At 39.6% G+C, this 19,173-nt stretch overlaps 1 protein-coding gene across 1 annotated transcript; it reads left to right on the forward strand.

Annotated features, from left to right (window-relative positions):
* Positions 1-4,513: 4,513 nt before the first annotated feature.
* Positions 4,514-17,499, forward strand: calcrlb (calcitonin receptor-like b). The gene is made up of 13 exons (XM_080525253.1): positions 4,514-4,621; positions 8,364-8,447; positions 8,796-8,952; positions 9,292-9,402; positions 9,850-9,962; positions 10,406-10,497; positions 11,191-11,317; positions 11,983-12,136; positions 12,239-12,299; positions 13,054-13,120; positions 14,781-14,999; positions 15,704-15,745; positions 15,897-17,499. The coding sequence occupies exons 2-13, from the start codon at positions 8,382-8,384 to the stop codon at positions 16,113-16,115; spliced, it is 1,428 nt and encodes a 475-aa protein (XP_080381379.1). The 5' UTR covers positions 4,514-4,621; positions 8,364-8,381; the 3' UTR covers positions 16,116-17,499.
* The last annotated feature ends 1,674 nt before the right edge of the window (positions 17,500-19,173 follow it).

A 19,173-nucleotide genomic window follows, 5' to 3' on the forward strand; every position in this document is an offset into this window, starting at 1 on the left:
CCCAACCCAAGCTGTGCCAGGAACCAGCAGTCACAATGAAAGGTCGCAAGACTTGAAAAATTGACCTAATTTTGCCAGAACCAATTGTAACAGGAGAAGTGGACCCTCTGTGGCATTTGCATGGGGGTGCTCACAGAACTTGATTTCTGTCTCTGAAAAGGTGAGATGGGTAATAATAGTTGCCATGGGGACTAGTTTATGTCAATTCGCTCTTCCTTCAGAGGTTCCCTGTTTACCTGTTGATGACTTCCATCACCTGAGTACTGAGTACTTAATCTCAAACTTAGAAACATCCTAGTGGTAGTGTGTAGTGTGTCTACATCTATGTTCTTTGTTTGAATGAGCTCATAAAGCAATGTGTCCTTGGTGCTGAGAAGCACCACTAAATCAATCCAGCCTTTTATTTATGTTTTGGGAATAGTGCCGTGGTAAAAGTGGAAAGTAAAAATTGACCTTTTCATGTTGTGAGTTTCTTGTTGAAGACAAGGTTAAAGATGGTGGAGAGGACCAACAAGGGAACCCACGAGACCTTCCTAGACAATTGACAAAATAAACTCCATCTTACTGTTTCTTCAACAAAAAAAAATCGCTTAGTCTAGGGGGAGGATTTGGATCTACCCAGTCTTGTCAATCATTCAGCATATCTGAGAGAAAGCAACATCTTTTCACCTTGAATGGCAAGATAACAAGAATACATTGCGGATGTTATTTATACAGTATGTCAAACTGTTCCCCTTCCCCTTGTCCCTGTCAATCAAAGTTGGGCAAACGACAGGAAAAGAGAGGAATGCAGCAGTATTAAACCCATGTCTAGAAGTACCAGGGGTAAGGCAAGGTAATATTATAACATGTGTAATTGTTAGGGAATTGCTAACAATTGGAGGGAAGGAAGGGGGGGTGGGGTTACCACCGAAATATACTGTTCAGCTATTAGAAATGTTCTGTCCTGTCCAAGGAGAGGCAGTTGTCATTAGAGAGGTTTGAGAGGAACCCTCTAGAAACATTTTACGAATCAAAATTGGTCCACCCAGTTATATTCTGTGCCTGAAGACTAAAATCAATTATGGTGTCTTAAGTGTCTCTTTGGGTTGCCTCCAAATACACAAAACAGGTCAATTCAGTCAGTTGACATTTCAAACTTCCTTTTGGAAGACATCAATGACTTCATCTTGTTGTTATTCAAAATGTAGATATCAGATTGATTGGTTTGTTGCATGCATTGTACAGTATGCTACGGATGAATAAGTAAGTGTTTTAATTTTCTGCAACAGCTTTTAAAACATATATTCTTTTTTGGTGACTTTAAGTAGACTCTAAGAGCAGAGTTTCTGTTTTAAATGTTTTTGAAGATTATTGACCATGAGTCAGCTGAATGTATGGATCTAATTCAAAGGCACATTTGAATACCTTTGAAACCCGAGTTAATTTTGGCATTAGGATACTGTAAATATACAATCTTAGTCTGAGTTATGTTGTCATAAAAAAAACTAATGAACTTTGCCCCTTGCTTAAGAAACATCATCATTGCCAGAGTAATCTTATTCTAAGTGCCTATTGCATTACAATCCAAAGTACACACAAATCACTTTAAGTCACTTTTAATGGACACACATTCCCATTAGTGATATATCAATAATGAGGCTTGTTCGTAATTGAAAAGTACATCCTTGATGTAACTTGGATCAAAGCTGTGGCTTGTTTGATAAATAACTCCTTACTTGCAGACCATGAAATACCTTATGCAAATGTTTCTTGCATTTGGATGTTAATTAAACAATACATATGTTTTTACATCATGGTTATATGCTGCAAGTAAGTATGTCTAGTGGATGTTGTTGTTGCTTACTTACTTGAGGAACATAAGGCTGCGACTATCTGTCTCCATCTGGTCCTATCCTTAACAACATGTTGTTTTTGGCCTCTCTTATTTCCTCTTTCCAGGTGGGGTCCATCTCAAGGCTACTTTGGGGATGCAACTTTGTGTTGTTGTTGCTGATATGTCAAATCAATGGCCATTAACCATGTAGCCTACAAACATGGTTTCCATACATTTATTTATCATGTATCCATAAACATGTTTTTTTGGAGTGCAGATTTTCCTTTCACCTATTACATTACAAAATAGTTCAAAAGGCTGTTTTCTTCATTGCTACTTCCTGTCTGTATTTAATGTGGTCCCCTGACTATATGCAATATATTGGAAACACACTGTCTGGTTCTTTAGATTAGCCAGTATCTAACAAAGGTTACATGCTGCCCTCTTATGGACACAAACTTGAACTACAGTATATTTAGGATTACATTACATTAGATTAGATTAGATTCAACTTTATTGTCATTGCAGAGTACAAGTACCAGACAATGAAATGCAGTTTAGCATCTAAACAGAAGTGCCAATAGTGATATAAGAACATGATGTAAAAAACATGACAATGATAGTGATAGGTACAGAAAGGCATGTACGGTAGTTTAGAGGTATATACAGTTATGAGCTATGTACAGTTAAGGTAGTTTATGTACAGTGTGTAATGTGCAGATGTAAAAAAAATAGGCTATATCAAAGAGGTATGTGCAATGTGCAATAGACAGTATGTGCAAAGGTAGTATTGTAAACATCAGTAATGCAGAGGTTAAAGAGTGACCACATTGACCAGGGATGTGTAAAGCAGTCGTGCAAAGGCTAAATTGGATTGTTCACAGTGTCACAGGGGGGGTGGGGGGTGGGGGGGGGGGTACTGAGAGAGGGGATCACAGTGATAGCTCTGTGAAGTAGGGAGTTTGGTGCCAATGATACGCTGGGCGTATCATTTCACTGGGCTATATTTCAGGAAGATCCTGGTCCAGTTTTTTCCACCATCCATGACATCAAAATTATAGTTTTAACCATGTTTTGAAGCTAGCCTACAGTGTGTGTTTACAGTAGCATTGTTTTCAAACAATGGAGTAAAACAAGATCATATGTTTGGTTCTGATGGGGGAAGACAATTGAACTAAACTCATGAGGCATAAGTTATTCTTCAGGAATCAGTGCTATATTATTTAATTTATGTAACTATAAAGTCCAACAATTGATGTACCAATCCCAGAATGACCATATAACATGTTGCAACACATGCCAAATAGCCTGTGGTTACCCAACAAGTTTTGGTAACTTTTAAGCACTTGGTGACAATTTTTAAGAAGTGCTATTCTAATCAATTTGATTGTGTAGTTACAACAACCAGTATTAACTTATTATGCTAGCCAGTCACCAAGTTTGCTAGCCAACAAAGGACTAAAGCACTTGTATAATCAGGGGTGGAGCAGCGACCTAGTGAGCAGGTTCTAGGGGAGGGTGGAACATGAACATCGCAACCCCCCCGTTCCAGTCTCCACAACATGCCAAATCAAAATAAATGCCATGCATTTCTACATTTTCTTCACCACCATATGTAAATAATATTGAGTTAAAAATGTACATTATAGCACCACGTCCTTCACCCCAAGATACTTTATTCACCAGCATTCACATATCATAGTATTAAGCAATGACTTTATACTTTTTAGTCTAAGACAAGTGACATCCATGATACACAACAAGATGCAAAACCAGTGTCAGTGAGTGAAATCGGCAAGAACACAGCTTTCACATAATATACATTACATATTCATTGTTCTTGTAACATTACTTAGTCTAATTCCCATATTCCCAAATCACAATACACACATCTCCTATTGTTGGAGCCATATTAACAGCTTTTGAGTTTAGATATTTTGAGTTAGATTATGATATTCTGATTTATGAAATATATTCATATGAAATGTGTGTGTTGTTGTTGCACTGTTGAAGCTCAACAGTGACTGTGGAAAAGCAATTGGCCTTTATGGGCACTATACTCATGCCATTAGCTCCACTATGGAAAGGTCAGACTTCACTCCACACTTAGGTTCTGTTTATCTGGGCACTGTCACTAACCACTAACTTTCAAGATAATTCTCAACCAAAAAACAATGTAAGTCAATGAACCCTAAATTAGCATGTTTGAAATATCATGCCCAAATCATCCACAATTCTTTGAAAATACGCAATGACTTGATTTAAATGTTTTTGAGATGATTCAGGGAACATTCAAACATGATCATTTAGGGTTCATTGACTTTGTTTTTGTTGTATAAACATGCTAACGGTTAGTGACATTGCCCAGATAAACAGAACCCTTTTAGTTCCTGAGGGAGGCGGTGTTGTCTTTACTTGAGAGCTAACATCGAAACAGTCTTCTGTTCAAATAAGAGAATGTGAAGTCTGCTTAATGGACAGATGGATAGTTTTCACATTGCACTGGCATTTAGTTGTTCATTTGGTACAATTCAATAGAGTATATCAAATGAATCCACATGTTTCACAAGTTCAACAAATAGATAGGCTAATAGCCAGAACTGGGGGGATATGGGCACCAACCGAAAAGTGTGTGATGTCACAGGATGCCACTAGTGTATCACTGACAACCTGAGCTCTCGGACCAGTCGCGCTACAGGCAATAGGCTTACATTGGATTTGCGCTCCAGCACACGGACTATCCACGCGCTTTGAAGACGTCGAGGAATAAGGATTTGTTATTTGCCATTTACAATTCTCAGCGAGGTAAGTCACATGTAATGTTGAGGAAGCTACTCTGAAATTGCATTTAACTACATGACCAATTACTTTACAAGGGAAGAAGTGTAACTACACTTAAACTACTACTATATTGTTTGTCAAAAATAAAGCTACTTTGAAAACGTTCATTTATTTGAATGACTGCCGATTTGGATTTTTTTTTCCTGATCAAGATAATTTCTGACCTTCAGATGAACATGAGTTAGTTGAGGGGGTTCCAATGCGAACAGACTGATGAAGCAATCCTTATCACCGTTTGCCATAAACAAATTGATGTTAGTTTGGCATAGAGTTCAAACATCTGTTCCTGATGACGCTCTAATAGTGCTCTGTGGGGAACCATGTCTTTAGTAAAAATGAGTTACAAGTTAAAATGTTATACTCAGAACAGTAGCATGCTGCTTTAAAGACTTGTATCCTGTTGTTGTTGTTGTTGTTGTTGTTGTTGTTGTTGTTGTTGTTGTTCTGTTATCGGCATTGCTATGTAAGAACAGAGTTTGTACATGATGAAATGCTGAGGGGCTATGATGCCTGGTCTGTTTAGATTTGGCAGATCATAATATGATGTGAGAGATGACCACATCCCATGGGCAGCAGCTGGATAAACAAGTTATTTCTCTGTGGGACACCATTTCTTTAGTAAAATTAGTGGACAACAAGTCTTTATTTCATTATTATTTCATGTTATGGTATGTTTGTACTCACACTGCCCATCTGTTTGAATGAGGAATTAATTAGTTTTCTTACTGGTCTAGTTCAGCAGTGAAGAGGTCACAGTCCACTTTCCTTCCACAGCACCATCTTTCATTGGATTCATTAGATTAGTTGCTTCGCAACTTGGATAATTGCACATTCGACAACACTGCAGACATAAACTGCAAACTGAACTGTTCATTAGGGGCATTCACATTTGCATGAACATTTTTGGCAAACTGCTAAAAGATTGTCTGAAAGGGTGAGCAAACCCTGAAATAAAGCAGCAAGAGAACTGAGTCCTTACTCAAACAGAGGGCAGTGTGAATACAAGTTTAGTCCTTTTAAAGAACAACATACCCAAAGTGACCTCCTGAGATGGTCAGTTTGTTTTGCTTCAGGGGGTTCTGAGTTCATTTGCGTGAACATTTTTGGCGACTGTCTGAACGGTATTGTGTATGAAAATACCCTCAGAACAGTATGACGTTTTTAAGACTTATCTCGTTGTTGTCATTTGTTGTGTTATCTGCATTGTTATGTAAGAACAACGTTTGTACATGATGAAATGCTGTATGAAATGTATGTCCCTTAAATGCCCTAAAGTGATAAATTACTCAAATTAGAATAGGCCCATGTGTTTCCTTACCAAGCTAGGGGTTGGCGACAGTGGCTGCTGGATTATACAGAACCAATATTATACAGATTGTTATACAAATTAATTCTTTTTTTTAAAGAAAGAAGCACTGTTCACTAGGGGTGTAAAGACTGTGGAAAGATGTGGGTACATTTCCACGGGTGTATACAAAAGGACATAAGTTACACAAACTGTCAGAGGCTGACATGGGCTTCCTGATTTAGGAGCACTGGGATGGGGCTATTTCAGAAGAGGGAGGGGAGGGATGTGCATGTGGATGGGGGTTGGGGGGGGGCGGGGGTGTTCCTCCCCATTTCACAAACAGAGAGGTCTGAAAAACATGTTGCCCCCAAACCGTAAATGAATTTAAATTGCTCTTGATTCACTGACTCCATTTAGGAGTTTGGAGTCAGGCCTGCATGTTACAACCTTTTTGGAAAGCTTCTAGGGCCGATAGAGGAAACTCTGACATCTCCCAAGCCCAAACCCTCCCTGGTGTTTAAGGAAGGGCAGGAGGTTATCATGGTTGGCTCCACTGTTATTCTGCCAGTCGTTTCAACCTGACGCTGCATGTTTTGTGAACACTGCTCTTTGTTTAGAAAAAGAGAATATGTAGATATCCCAGGAGAGTGAGAAATCAGGTTCAGCAAAGATTTATGTGAGAGATTGTATGTGTCTTGCTCAATTCATTTTATGGGTGTATTTGTCAGTCGATGCTGTCCCTTGAAAGAGTGTGTCACTGGGTTGTACAGTGTGCATTTGATCATAAAGCAAAGGCCTGTAGCAGACACCCCTCACATACTATACACAGACTGTACGGAAAGGGCTAAAGGCCCTGTAGTTCCCTAGTTTTGTGTCTGGCTCGCATTACATTAGGTTGTCTTCAGGATATTAGTGTATTGGAAAATGCCCAAAATGCGTACATTGGAAAACATTTTTTTTTTTTATGTTGATGTGGAAGACGATACTGTTGTAGTAGTAGTATAGTAGTAGGTTGAACTGTATATTAAAAATGTAGGGCTGACACAGGAAAATCAAGCTGAAGAGAGGTAACTACATAGCAAGATCAATGCATTCAATGAGTAATAAGTGTTTTGTTAAAAGTAGGGATGACGTTTTGATCACGTTTTAAACATTAAAGCAAATTTGGCAAGGCCATTTGGCAAGGCCATTTAGAAGACAGCATGGCAAGGCCATTAAGAGGACAGCAAAAACAATGTTTACATTGTTCAGAGTAGCCTAATTCTTATTAGAGATGAAAAGAGTTCTATATGGTATATTACAATAACATTGATAATAGATAACACTTGAACAGAAGTAAGTAAAATGTCTATATCAATCCAGAATGTGATTATTAGTTTACAAAATAATACATGAATTTCCATAAATAAAATAATTGAGTTCATAGAGAGGGGAAGCAATTAGTTAGTGTTTAAACTATAACGGATGGTAAATCGTCCTGACAATGTTCTATGAAGGTCCCCAGAATGTACACACGATGTCCCTATGTACGTGATTTTGTTTGCTGACATTTTTCCTTGTTTTTATTCATATATATGATAACTACTGCTGGCAATCGCGAGGCTCCTAGCATTCACTTTGGCCGCTTGTAGGCTGAGCCGGCTCTGATCCTATAGGTTAATTTGGCTTTTAAATGCAATTTAAAATAAAAAGTACACCCCTGTGCTCAGTATCCATTAGATATAACATGAGGGCATTGCAATACAGAAATCAGACACAGTTATGGCAAAAAGATCAATTTTGAACAGATTAATATCATCCTGTGTTTTTAGTAATCGTGCCAATAAAGTTAGGTCAATGGTCACTAAACGGCCATTGGAATCCTTGTGTGTAATGACTGAGCAAAAGCAATTTAATCAGTAGAGTTTACAGGGTGTTTATTCATAGGTCACAAGACTCACAACCATCTTAGCCTTTGTTCCTCTCCAGGTTTCCTCCGACAGGGAGTTTCTCCTTGCCACTGCCTCAAGGTTTTCTTCTTAACAGGGTTTCCTGGCTTGAAGTTCTTAGGGTTCCAAAAATGTGTCTATTGCATTCCCAGGACGACACAGACACTATAATCAAACTGTATAAGCCAAGCATGGGTGTAGAATGTTTTATTGGCATTGTTCTTCTAGACTCAGGTAGACACTTCCAGTTTTCAGAATAAGCGGTGTGTGTGTGCACGGGCAGTAAGTAATTAAACACTTTGCTGCCATGGGTTCCCTTGAATTCCAGCCGTATTGCCTTGCTCTCTCTCTCCTGTCTCTCTGTCCCAGGTCGATTATTATTCCCAGGCCATGTTATTATTGCAGGCAGACTTGGATGAGTGCCACCTAACCCCTGGCTGGGGTCAAATGTTCCTTTGTGTAATTACTGATCCCTCTCAACTTTTCCCAGGCTCACTAACCTAGATCTATGGAGAACATGAGGATGGATGCTAGCTGTATACTATCACTTCTGTTACTGTGTTCCGTCAGTCAGGTAATTTAGTCACTTACATGAAGTTATTCACTATTTGTTTATTATACAGTATGTAGTCACACTAACTAACTATGTTAAGTTACACTGTTTCAAGTCTATCTCACGTTTGCATCTTCATGTATATTTTTAAAGTAGAAAATATAAACATAAAACTACTTTATTATGTTTTAATTCAAAATGGACATTGCTAATTTACTGTAGTAAAAAGTGTGCTGTGTGGGTATCCTTTGGGAAGTAGTTTAATCATGACCATAACCTTTTGGGCTTGGTTTTGCTCTGTTGAGCTTAGATTTTGTCCAAGACTGTGACTTTTTCTGTAAATGCATCTTATATCTTTTTATGCCACAGCTGTTTGTGATGGCAAGCCCTGAGACCAATGATTCGCAGCAGGAGCAGTATCCTCAGAACGTGTACCACGACATCGGTGTCACCAGGAATAAGATAGTCACTGCTCAATTTGAGTGCTATCAGAAGATTATGAAAGACTCCCACCACAACAAAATAGGTCTACCGGGGTCTACTTTATATAGCTTAAAGATGCAATCTGGAGCTTTGATTTCTGGTCAGAAGTGCTGCGCCTGCCCTTGTTTGTAAACCGAGAGGGCCACAGCAACCTTCATGTTTTACTTCTTAATTGAATGTTTTTGTAGTGCCCTTGGTTACCATTCTGAAAATTAAAGCTACATATTTCACCTATAACACTGGGGCCGGTTTGGATTTCAAGATGTTACAGATAGTGATTTATAAGTAGAATAGAGGGCCATAATGTGTCAGTCCTACACAACATAAATGTTCTACTTGCAACGCAACAGTGATCAAATTAACTCACTCCCTTTTCTTACAGGGCCAGTGTGTAACAGGACCTGGGACGGTTGGCTGTGTTGGGACGACACAGAGGCAGGGTTCACCACAGAGCAGCACTGCCCAGACTACTTCCAGGACTTTGACCCCTCAGGTCTGTCTATGCCATAGGACCTTTGAATACCATGACATTTCATTGTCAACAATTTGTACACTTTATACTCTAGTACTTTGTGGTTACAGTAGGGTCATTCCATGTCAAATCAACCTGTCAATCAGCCATAACACCCACCATCTCAGATCTGAAATAGTTGCTGTAGCTAGAAACATAAGTACAGTATTCCTGCACCATTATTTTGTAAAATAAATTACAGTTTCACCGCTGAGAAATAGGCTTATTGATTTATTATTATAATTCTTATAATATTATTGACTTATTGACCACAATTTGGTGTGATCCATAATATATATTCAATGGAATTCAAATCCGATTTGGACCAAAGTCCATACCTACCTGATAATGATTTGTCCCTTTGAAATGAATTTGCTTGATTGACTGCACCATCAAGATTTGTATTTTGTGTTTTTATTTTTTCATCAGAAATGGCACAGAAAGTGTGTGCAGATACAGGCCATTGGGGTCGCCACCCACAAAGCAACAGGACATGGACAAACTACACAAAATGTAATCTACTCACCATGGAAGGCAGAGTGGTATGTTAAAGTACTAGCTTTCTTTTGTAAACGCTTATTTCTGAAATCTGTACTGTAGATGCTGGGAATTACTGAACTTATCTCACTAATAACAACTTTCATATACTGTATGTACTGTATGTAGTTGAGGTAATTAATACTGCATGTTGAACAGAGATCAATGGCATGTCACACAACCTGCCCCCCTCTCTCCCTTCACACATAGTGCTAGTTGACTTTGTTTTTATTAATTTTATCTTCGCTGCCTTTGCCATTCTCATATATTGTATGTATTGTTTTGTGTTGACCCTATGCATTTCTGCATATCTGTTTGTATTTATTCTTGCTGGGGCCTCTTGGCCAGGTCATCATTGAAAATGAGAATTGGTTCTCAATTGATTTTATCTGGTTAATAAAGGTCAAATAAATAAATAAACATTTTCATAATTTGCATTGTCTTTCAGACAGCGATGAATCTCTACTATTTAGTTCTGATTGGTCATGGACTGTCGCTGACTTCATTGTTCATTTCTTTGGGAATATTTTTCAATTTCAAGTAAGCCATTCATTTACACTACTCTTTCATACTGTGTGTTTATCTAAGTTAAAGAGCAATTACTTTGGACAACTTGCACAACACAAGTAAAGGAAACAAAAGAAAGAGATCTGACACATGTTTTCACTCAAGCTGCCCCGAAGGAAAAAGATGCAGGTTCTGGTGCTGAGGTGATAAAGGTATACAATAATAGTGTAACAGGATGCATCCCCTCAAGTCTAGTAAAGGGTCAAACACATGTTCCTGGAAGAGGACTTCCACACCCTAGCAGCTCTGCTCACAGTTAGATGGGTGTGCTGTGATGAACAGTGGAAAATAGGGGTGGGCATCGACGATCGATAATTGATCGATAAGGATCTTGGTCTTGATCTTTTTTTTTTTTTTTTTTGTGATCGACCAAATGTTTTATTTTGTGATCGACCAAGATCCTTATCGATCAATTATCGATCGTCGATGCCCACCCCTAGTGGAAAACCTTGGGCTTGCAGCCTTGGACAACGTTTGACCTACAGAGGACAGAGAATTATGCTTATTTCATTATTAGAAATGTTGACTTGAGATGATAATGATTTATTAATAGTCAGTTCATTATTTATCGTTCATAAATTAAGACATTTACAACTGTACATTATTATGAAGTGTTACCTATTGTTGTTGTGCAGGTAAGATTTATCTCTTCTCTTTCCCCATCAGGAGCCTGAGCTGCCAAAGAATAACACTTCACAAAAACCTGTTCTTCTCCTTCGTGTTAAACTCAGTCATCACTATCATCTGGTTTACAGCAGTGGCTGACAACCAGGAGCTAATGCAGCGGAACCCTGTGAGTATGCCGATCTGGCACCTTATACTGAACAGAGTTAAGAACAGAGTTAACTTTTCAAGGGTGTCCCTTTTCCCCCCACATAATATTATGTAAAACAGTTACAGGTAACACTTATTAGGCACTACCTTGTAGCTTAATAAGTGTTTAATAAATTGCTAATAAGGCTAGTTCTTTGGTTTTACAAGCCATTTATTAAGTCTTTATCTAGTGTTTTATTATTCTCATGATATTAGTCATGCAGTAGCTGGCCAGTTAGAAATGATTTCAGCAACCCTCCAATCACCGGCTCACATCTTGCTAGCCTCCCTAACCTCATGGCCAACATTGGTCTCAAAAACATTGTGGTGTGCGTATAGTATGTCTTGAGGGGCTGGATAAAAAGCACACTCTTATAACCTACAAATGAGTGCTTAATGTGTGTTCACTAAAATAAGTATTACCAACAGTTGATGTTTAGGATCAGAGCTATGGTTATTTAATAGGCTTGCACTTTTCTATTTACTGACCAACTAGGCTCCATTGGTGTCCCACATGCACAGTAGAATAGATTAAACTTAACATAGTCACCCAACCTTGTAAAATGTACTATTACAGGGAATATTCAAAGCAGACACTAGTTATAATAAAATATGTTGATGTTGGAAATGTGTCTTGTACTCTAGGTGAGCTGTAAAGTGATGATGTTTATCCATCTGTACCTGTTTGGCTGCAACTACTTCTGGATGCTGTGTGAGGGCATCTACCTACACACACTTATTGTTGTGGCCGTGTTTGCTGAAAAACAACACCTCATGTGGTACTATCTACTTGGATGGGGTACGTGGAAACCAACCAGCCTACTTATGTAACAAACAGCTTCAATTTCAAAAGACATAATGATTGTTCATATCATTAAAACAATTTTGCATAATTGCACAGGCTTTCCACTAATACCTGCATTGATACATGCAGTAGCTCGAGGCTGCTACTACAATGACAAGTGAGTAATTTGTATAATTGTCTCAGGTTCAGTTACTTAATTAACTTTCAAATACAGTAAGGCGCCTGGACATCAGTCCTGAAAAGATTAAATGTGTTTGTTAAATGTTAAATATACCGGTACTTTTCTGATTATATGTTTTAGGCATGACATCCTCAGACTTATGCTATGTTTGTCATGCCTCCTCAAGCCGGATGGCCTCCACCCAAATAAGAGGGGGTTGGACAAGCATGCTGTTCGGTCTAGGAAAATGTGTCTCTTCCTCATCCCAAGTGAACTTTGATGTGCCACAAGGCTACATTTTAGGCCCAATGTTATTGTCACTATACATGCTTCCACTAGGCCAGATGTTTTCTTTGTAAAAAGTCCCTCGCATGGTTACAGCTTAGCCTCCCTACACTGGTTACCTGTTAGTTTGAGAATTGATTTAAAGATTAGACTAAACTGTCACGAGTGAGCATGATGGGAAAAAAGGACCTCTCTCACTATAATCAGTTTGGGTGTCCTAATCAACCACGTCCATCAAAAGGCTCTGCATGCGTCTACACTGTCGAGCATGTTAACGGATACTCAGTGGCTAGTTACATACAATGTGGTTTGTTTTTGGTGTTGCCTTGCTGTGCCTTCTGATCAATCTGACAATTTCTGACTTTTCCACTGTCTGAACAAAGAAGCGGAAGGAGGTTGAAACTTCATTCTCCTCTTAATACAAAATAGATTGTTATTGAATGTCTCCCTGTCTCTCTCCTCACAGCTGTTGGATCAGCTCAAACACATCCCTGCTGTACATCATCCATGGTCCAATCTGTGCTGCCCTGCTGGTAAGCCCTTAATAGTGGGACAACTAGGAGCCACATTTTGAAGAAGACATGCCTTTTGTGTTAAAAGCACAACAGGAGCATTTTTAGCTATATGGCCATCACAGATTTCGCCTTATTTCCTCCAAATGGCTGCTAATACTGTATGATTTCTAATGATTTCAGTCCTGGTTCTGGTATTTATGCAACTTTAAGTTATACTGTACTACCTCATAAACAAAGCATGGTGCTTGGTGGTGTTATATGTAAGTAGCCTTGAGAACTGATGGTTCTCGAGCCTAATGGCCCATAGGGCAGGAGCAGGGCTGGACTGGCCATCTGGCACACCGGGCATTTGCCCGGTGGGCCGCGGTAGTTTTGGGCCGAGCCGACCGGCAAAATAAAAAATAAATGTAGTTAGCCTGGATAGTTACTAGATAGATACTGAGAGAGATGGAGCGCAAAAGCACACTAAAACGGAAGGGAGGCTGGGAAAAACGTAGGGAGAAAAACAAAAAGAAACTTGAGGCAGATGCTGCCAAATGTGTAAACATTAGGGACATGTTTGCTGCACCCTCAAGTTTATCACAGCAGCAACAGCAACAGGTTGAAGAGGAGGCTGGCAGGGAGGAGCGGGAGCAGGGTACAGATACAGAGGATAGAGAGGATACAGAAGAAGCGGGGCCGAGTCAGCCTGTAACCGTTGACCCGGTAAGGAAAATATAGGTAGCTGTTAGGGGTGTAACGGATCGCCCCCCACGGTTCGGCACGCATGTGTACCGCGGATCAATTGCAAAATGTAACCAAGTAATAATATTACTTAATATTAGTTAATATCCCTTGTAAATCACAATGTAGAGTTGCCATGAAAAGATAGACGCGACAGTTGCGTGCTTTGTTTTACTCTAAAGCGCAATGATAGGTTGATAATGGAAAAAAAAATCTAGAACAACAAGGCTGCGTTCGTAAATTCGCTCTGGAATCTGATCACTGAGTACACTGGTCTACTTGCACTGGTACCATTGCTTACTGTATGTAGTCGTCTTTGTAGTGGTTTGGGAAAATACTACAGTTTGTCATATGACTGTACAGCACACAGTATATAAGACGAGTATATAAGGCAAGTATTTTTGTACTGGTGGGTGTGGTCCGACCGATTGGGGTGGGCCTGTCTGGGCCAAAAATGCCAGGGCCTAATTTTTGTCCCAGTCCAGCCCTGGGCAGGAGCCTGTTTCCGTAGCGTGAGGCGGCTTGATGTACAAGTACGCCCCCTGGACATGACACTGGTATGTCGCAGGGTCTTACTCCCAATCCAACCCTTAATGCTGAGTGCCAAGCAGAGAGGCATCGGGTATCGTTTCTATAGTCTTTGGTATGACTCGGCCGGGGATCGAACTCATGACCTCCCAATCTCAGGGCGGACACTCTAACCGCAAGGCCACTGAACTGGTATGACCACTGAGCTGGTGGTGTTATGCCACATCCATATTAGGGATGCACAACCACTGAGGGAAACCGGATGTCTTTGTTTTCAATGAGACAGCGACCATTAAGTCTTTTGATTGTTGCACATTACGACACAAAACATTAGTCTCTTATCAGGTTGTTATTGTTAAAGATGTCATGATGTCATCTATGACTTACCTCTCTGAGTGGAGTTGAATATTTCTCTCTCTCTCTCCAGGTGAACTTGTTTTTCCTGTTGAATATTGTGCGTGTGCTCATCACCAAGCTGAAAGTGACCCACCAGGCAGAGTCCAGTCTCTACATGAAGGCAGTGAGAGCCACCCTCATCCTGGTCCCTCTCCTGGGCATCCAGTTTGTCCTCATCCCCTACAAGCCCCAGGGACGCTTCGCCTCTGAGATCTACGACTATGTCATGCACATCCACATGCACTATCAGGTAAAATTAGATAAGATTACTCATTTGTGTCCCTTGTTGTTAGATCAAATCTCTTGGCAAAAGCTGTATTCACACGGGACTAGTGTTATCTGGGGACCTCATGTGATTTAGAAATGATACCCCCACGTCTGTGTTTCATGCGGCGCATTCGTATGGGATAAGCGAAGTCTGTATTTTACTCAAATTTACTGACATTACCCCTCAGGTATGATGTCAAGGCTCTGTGTAAAATAGATGTGCAACAAGATATCTATGTAACAAGATAGCCATGCAGCTTGCTGTTTCTGCAAATGGGTCTCCATGCTGTGTAGTGAGATCTGAGTAGCCCCCTGAATTTGCACCCAGAATTATGTAAAAGATGTCATTTATAATTTCGACCTCAGCAGAAAAACCATGGGGGAAAGGTGCAGAGAAAAAAAAAACATTGCAAACGTCCCCAAATCACAGAGATGCTGATTCGCACGGGACTAATATTATCACAGGACCTCTGTGTTTGGAGAAATATGGTAGGTAATTTGCAGTGGAACTTTTACTTTCCAAATTACGGGCATGGCAGGTTCGCACAGAATTAAGATCACAAACGACCTCCGTAATTATTACAAATTACTAGACGTCCCCAATAATACTAGTCCTGTGTGAATAGGGCTAAATTCATTCATTCTTCTCAGATCTCAACTTATTCCTCCTCCTTCTATCCTCTATAGGGTCTCCTGGTTGCCACCATTTACTGCTTTTTTAATGGAGAGGTAAGGTGTCAATATGAGATGTTGTTGGTCCTGAACCAACTCTGTAATAACTCAGTTTCAGTCCTGTTGTCATTTATCAGGTTACCGTACTTAACATGGAGCAATGTGTACCCAATCAATATTCTCCTCCTGGCACGGTCTTCCCTCACAGGTCCAAGGCGTTTTGAGGCGACACTGGAACCAGCAGAGGATCCAATTTGGCAGCACTTTCGCCCACGCCGATGTCCTCCGCTCAGCCTCCTACGTGGCATCATCCCTGACAGAGGTTCACCGCTGCTACAGCATCGATGGAAACACCGAACACATGAACGGCAAGAGCTATCCTGACATCGAGAACACTATCCTCCGATCTGACAACCCATTTGCCTGAGGACTGAAACAGGGGGCCTTGGGGCTTGGACCTGCGCATCAGAGACATTTGGAACATCAGTGGGAATTAAAGGGAACTGAGGGAACTGAGCAGAAGGGAATTGAACCATCTTTGGATAATACTGAACACTGCTGCAGTTGAGTATCAAACTTTCTGTTGAAATGACCGTAGAGGACCGTAGTCCATTTTGAATTCTATTCTACCACTTCTCACAAACCAATGAAACCCCCATGGCTGTACCTTATCCTGTGGACCATGCTTGCCTCCAAGGCCAACCCAGATACACACAGAGAGCCTGCTGTGACCACTTTACAAACACTTCTATCAGGCCCAAGGAGACTCCCGTGGACATGGTGATTTCTAACTCTCATTCTGTCATCAAGCATCCACCTATTTAAAGCCCAACTATAATGACTTTGATTTCCATATCAAAGAATTTTTGGGTCAACGTTAGGTTACCTACTTTAATTGTTTACAATTAAAATGGTCAAAAAGAAGCTAGCAGTAGCTTTTTTGCTAACCACAATTTCTCAAGCTGGCAGACTGACAGGATTGACTTGGAGTGTCACTCACATTGTATTCATCTGGTCACGGCTGTTATCTGTACCTGGCGGAAGCTGTAACTGTATGCACTGCTAGTGCTGACTAAAACAGGATGGGTGTTAAAACTTAAACACATTATATTATTGGTTTATTTGATTGAGTTGTAGGGGAGAACTGGAACACAGGACGAATCATGCCCATGTTCTCAAATTACACAGACCTCCCTGCAAAATATCAGTACACTTGAAAAAGTTGTTTTGAGAGAGGCAAATAAAAAGCAAAAAAAAGATCCTGAAATGTTTTCTCAGTTGTAGAGTTGTTTATTTGTTAAGGTTCCAAACGAACCCATCTGGTGGCTAAATGACAGCATAGGTGCTTGGCAATAGGACTGCTCCTTGTGCATGACAAGGACAGCTCATCAGAAAATTATGAAAAACATCTACTACATTCCCATGAAAGTGAGATGAGGAAATAATAGTTAATATAGCTATTATGTAACCCCTTTTAGTCTTTAGTCTTTAATATTGTGGCAAAAATATGTTCATGTTGACGCATGGTTCATTTTCATAAATGTCTAACCTATAACATAGATTATTCAAATCGCCACATACAGAACAAGGAATTATTGCTGACAGTAAATGTATTGAAAGTAACACGTATTACAAGCTAGAAAGATGGAAATAAGACAGCACTATTGTGCACTTCTTGCCAGCTGTTACTTTCATGACAATGTGTTTACTCCCTCCCCGCCCGGCAAGTACAAGAGTAACATTGCGGTGTTTAAAAAAAAAAGAAAAGGAAATGTGTCTATTTAATTTCAACTCACTAACTGCTGTCGTACTCAAGGAACAGGCATTGTACTTTTCAGAATGTCACAGTGCTACAGTACTTCAACCGTGTTGTGTTTAAAAGGAACTGGATCAGAGTAATAAATGTAACATAATAATGTACATGGACCTTGATCACTGGATAATGTATTGAGGTGGGCAGAGGGAGATTGACAAACAGAGAATGAATGACAGGTAGGAAGACAACATGAAGGGAACTTCACTAAAGGTAAATGATTAGTTTAGCCATAGGTGTTTTTAGGTGTAAGTAGATTTTTTTTATACAGTTTGTTGGAATGACATTTTAATGTCTTTAATTTAAGTGATGTTTGGTCTGAATTTGCAATGCCATTGATTGCAACATATTTAAAGCCCAACTGTCTCAGTGATACTTGGACCACCTATAACATTGTTGAAATATTTAACTGCCATTCAAACAATTGTCCATCCCTCTGCCTTATTTCTGGATGTCAAAACCAGGTTTCCACTGTGATTTTATGTCTGGCACATAAAATGACCATGGTCAGTTTAATAAATCTTGGTAATACACATTTCATAGAATGGAGCTTCATGTCCAAATGCTGGAAAGAATGCTGCTCACACGTGGATACTTCCTGATTCTTAGAATGAGAGAAAGGGTGATAGAGAGAGAGATGGAAGAGAGAGTGTGAGAGGAAAATGTGTGTGCCTTGCAATGCCTATATGTATTTATAAATGTATGTTCATGAGTAAGCCTACAGTATATAAAAATACAATATATTCAAGGAGTCAATAGGGTATTTATGTTTTTCACTACTAAATAGAGATTCAACAGAATCAACTTATGTGATCTTCACTCTAGTCTCAGTACCTTTATGCTCTGAATGCCTGTTCTACATGTGCTCTGATCCCTCATGCCTAGGACCAACATACATGCACCAAAAGTGTGAAAAAAAAGATATATCGTAGACTGTCCATTTGATCTCTGTCAAGAAGTCTCATGATATCAATGTGCTAGAGTCATACTGTACATGTGCACACAGAAATACTGTAAATGACTGTCATAGAGAATGTCTGTGTCACAAATCGTGTTATGTTTCACTCAATTCATACTTCCACATGGAACTCCTCAGGCATTTTCTCTTAATGTTTTTTTTCCTTTTGTGCTAAGAATGATGGTATTATACACTTTATCTCGACATTTCCTCTTTTTATGATGTCCATGAAAAGGTCGAGATTTTAGATGCTGATTTAAAGTAAACATTGTCATTATTGTGAGCTGCAGTATTCAAATGTAGTCTTGGAAGTGCTGCCCTGTCTATTTAAAATGTTGTATAGGTTGGGCAACTTTGCGCTCTGCAAGTGCTGTTTAACGGAAAGAAAATATAGCCCTGTACTGTTTATTATTCTCTCAATATTCTCTTATTGTGAGAAATGTTGCAATGAAATTTTGTGAAATGTAATACAATTATAGGTCATTAAGAAACCATGCTTCCTTTGATTCAGTGTTTTATCATACATGTATATTCTGTGAAAGCAACAAGGTTAAAGTTGAGATTCTCAGGTTAAAGTTGAGATTCTCAGCTTTTATTTTATTCGATGGTATTTGTGTACATGGTTTCACCATTTCGAAATGAAAACGCTTTTTATACATAGTCCCCGTATTTCAGGGCACCAAAAGTCAACAATTGGCTTGACAGTGGCTTCTG

This window comes from Nansenia antarctica, assembly GCF_963989245.1.
Source record: "Nansenia antarctica genome assembly, chromosome: 3".
Lineage (NCBI taxonomy): Eukaryota > Metazoa > Chordata > Actinopteri > Argentiniformes > Microstomatidae > Nansenia > Nansenia antarctica.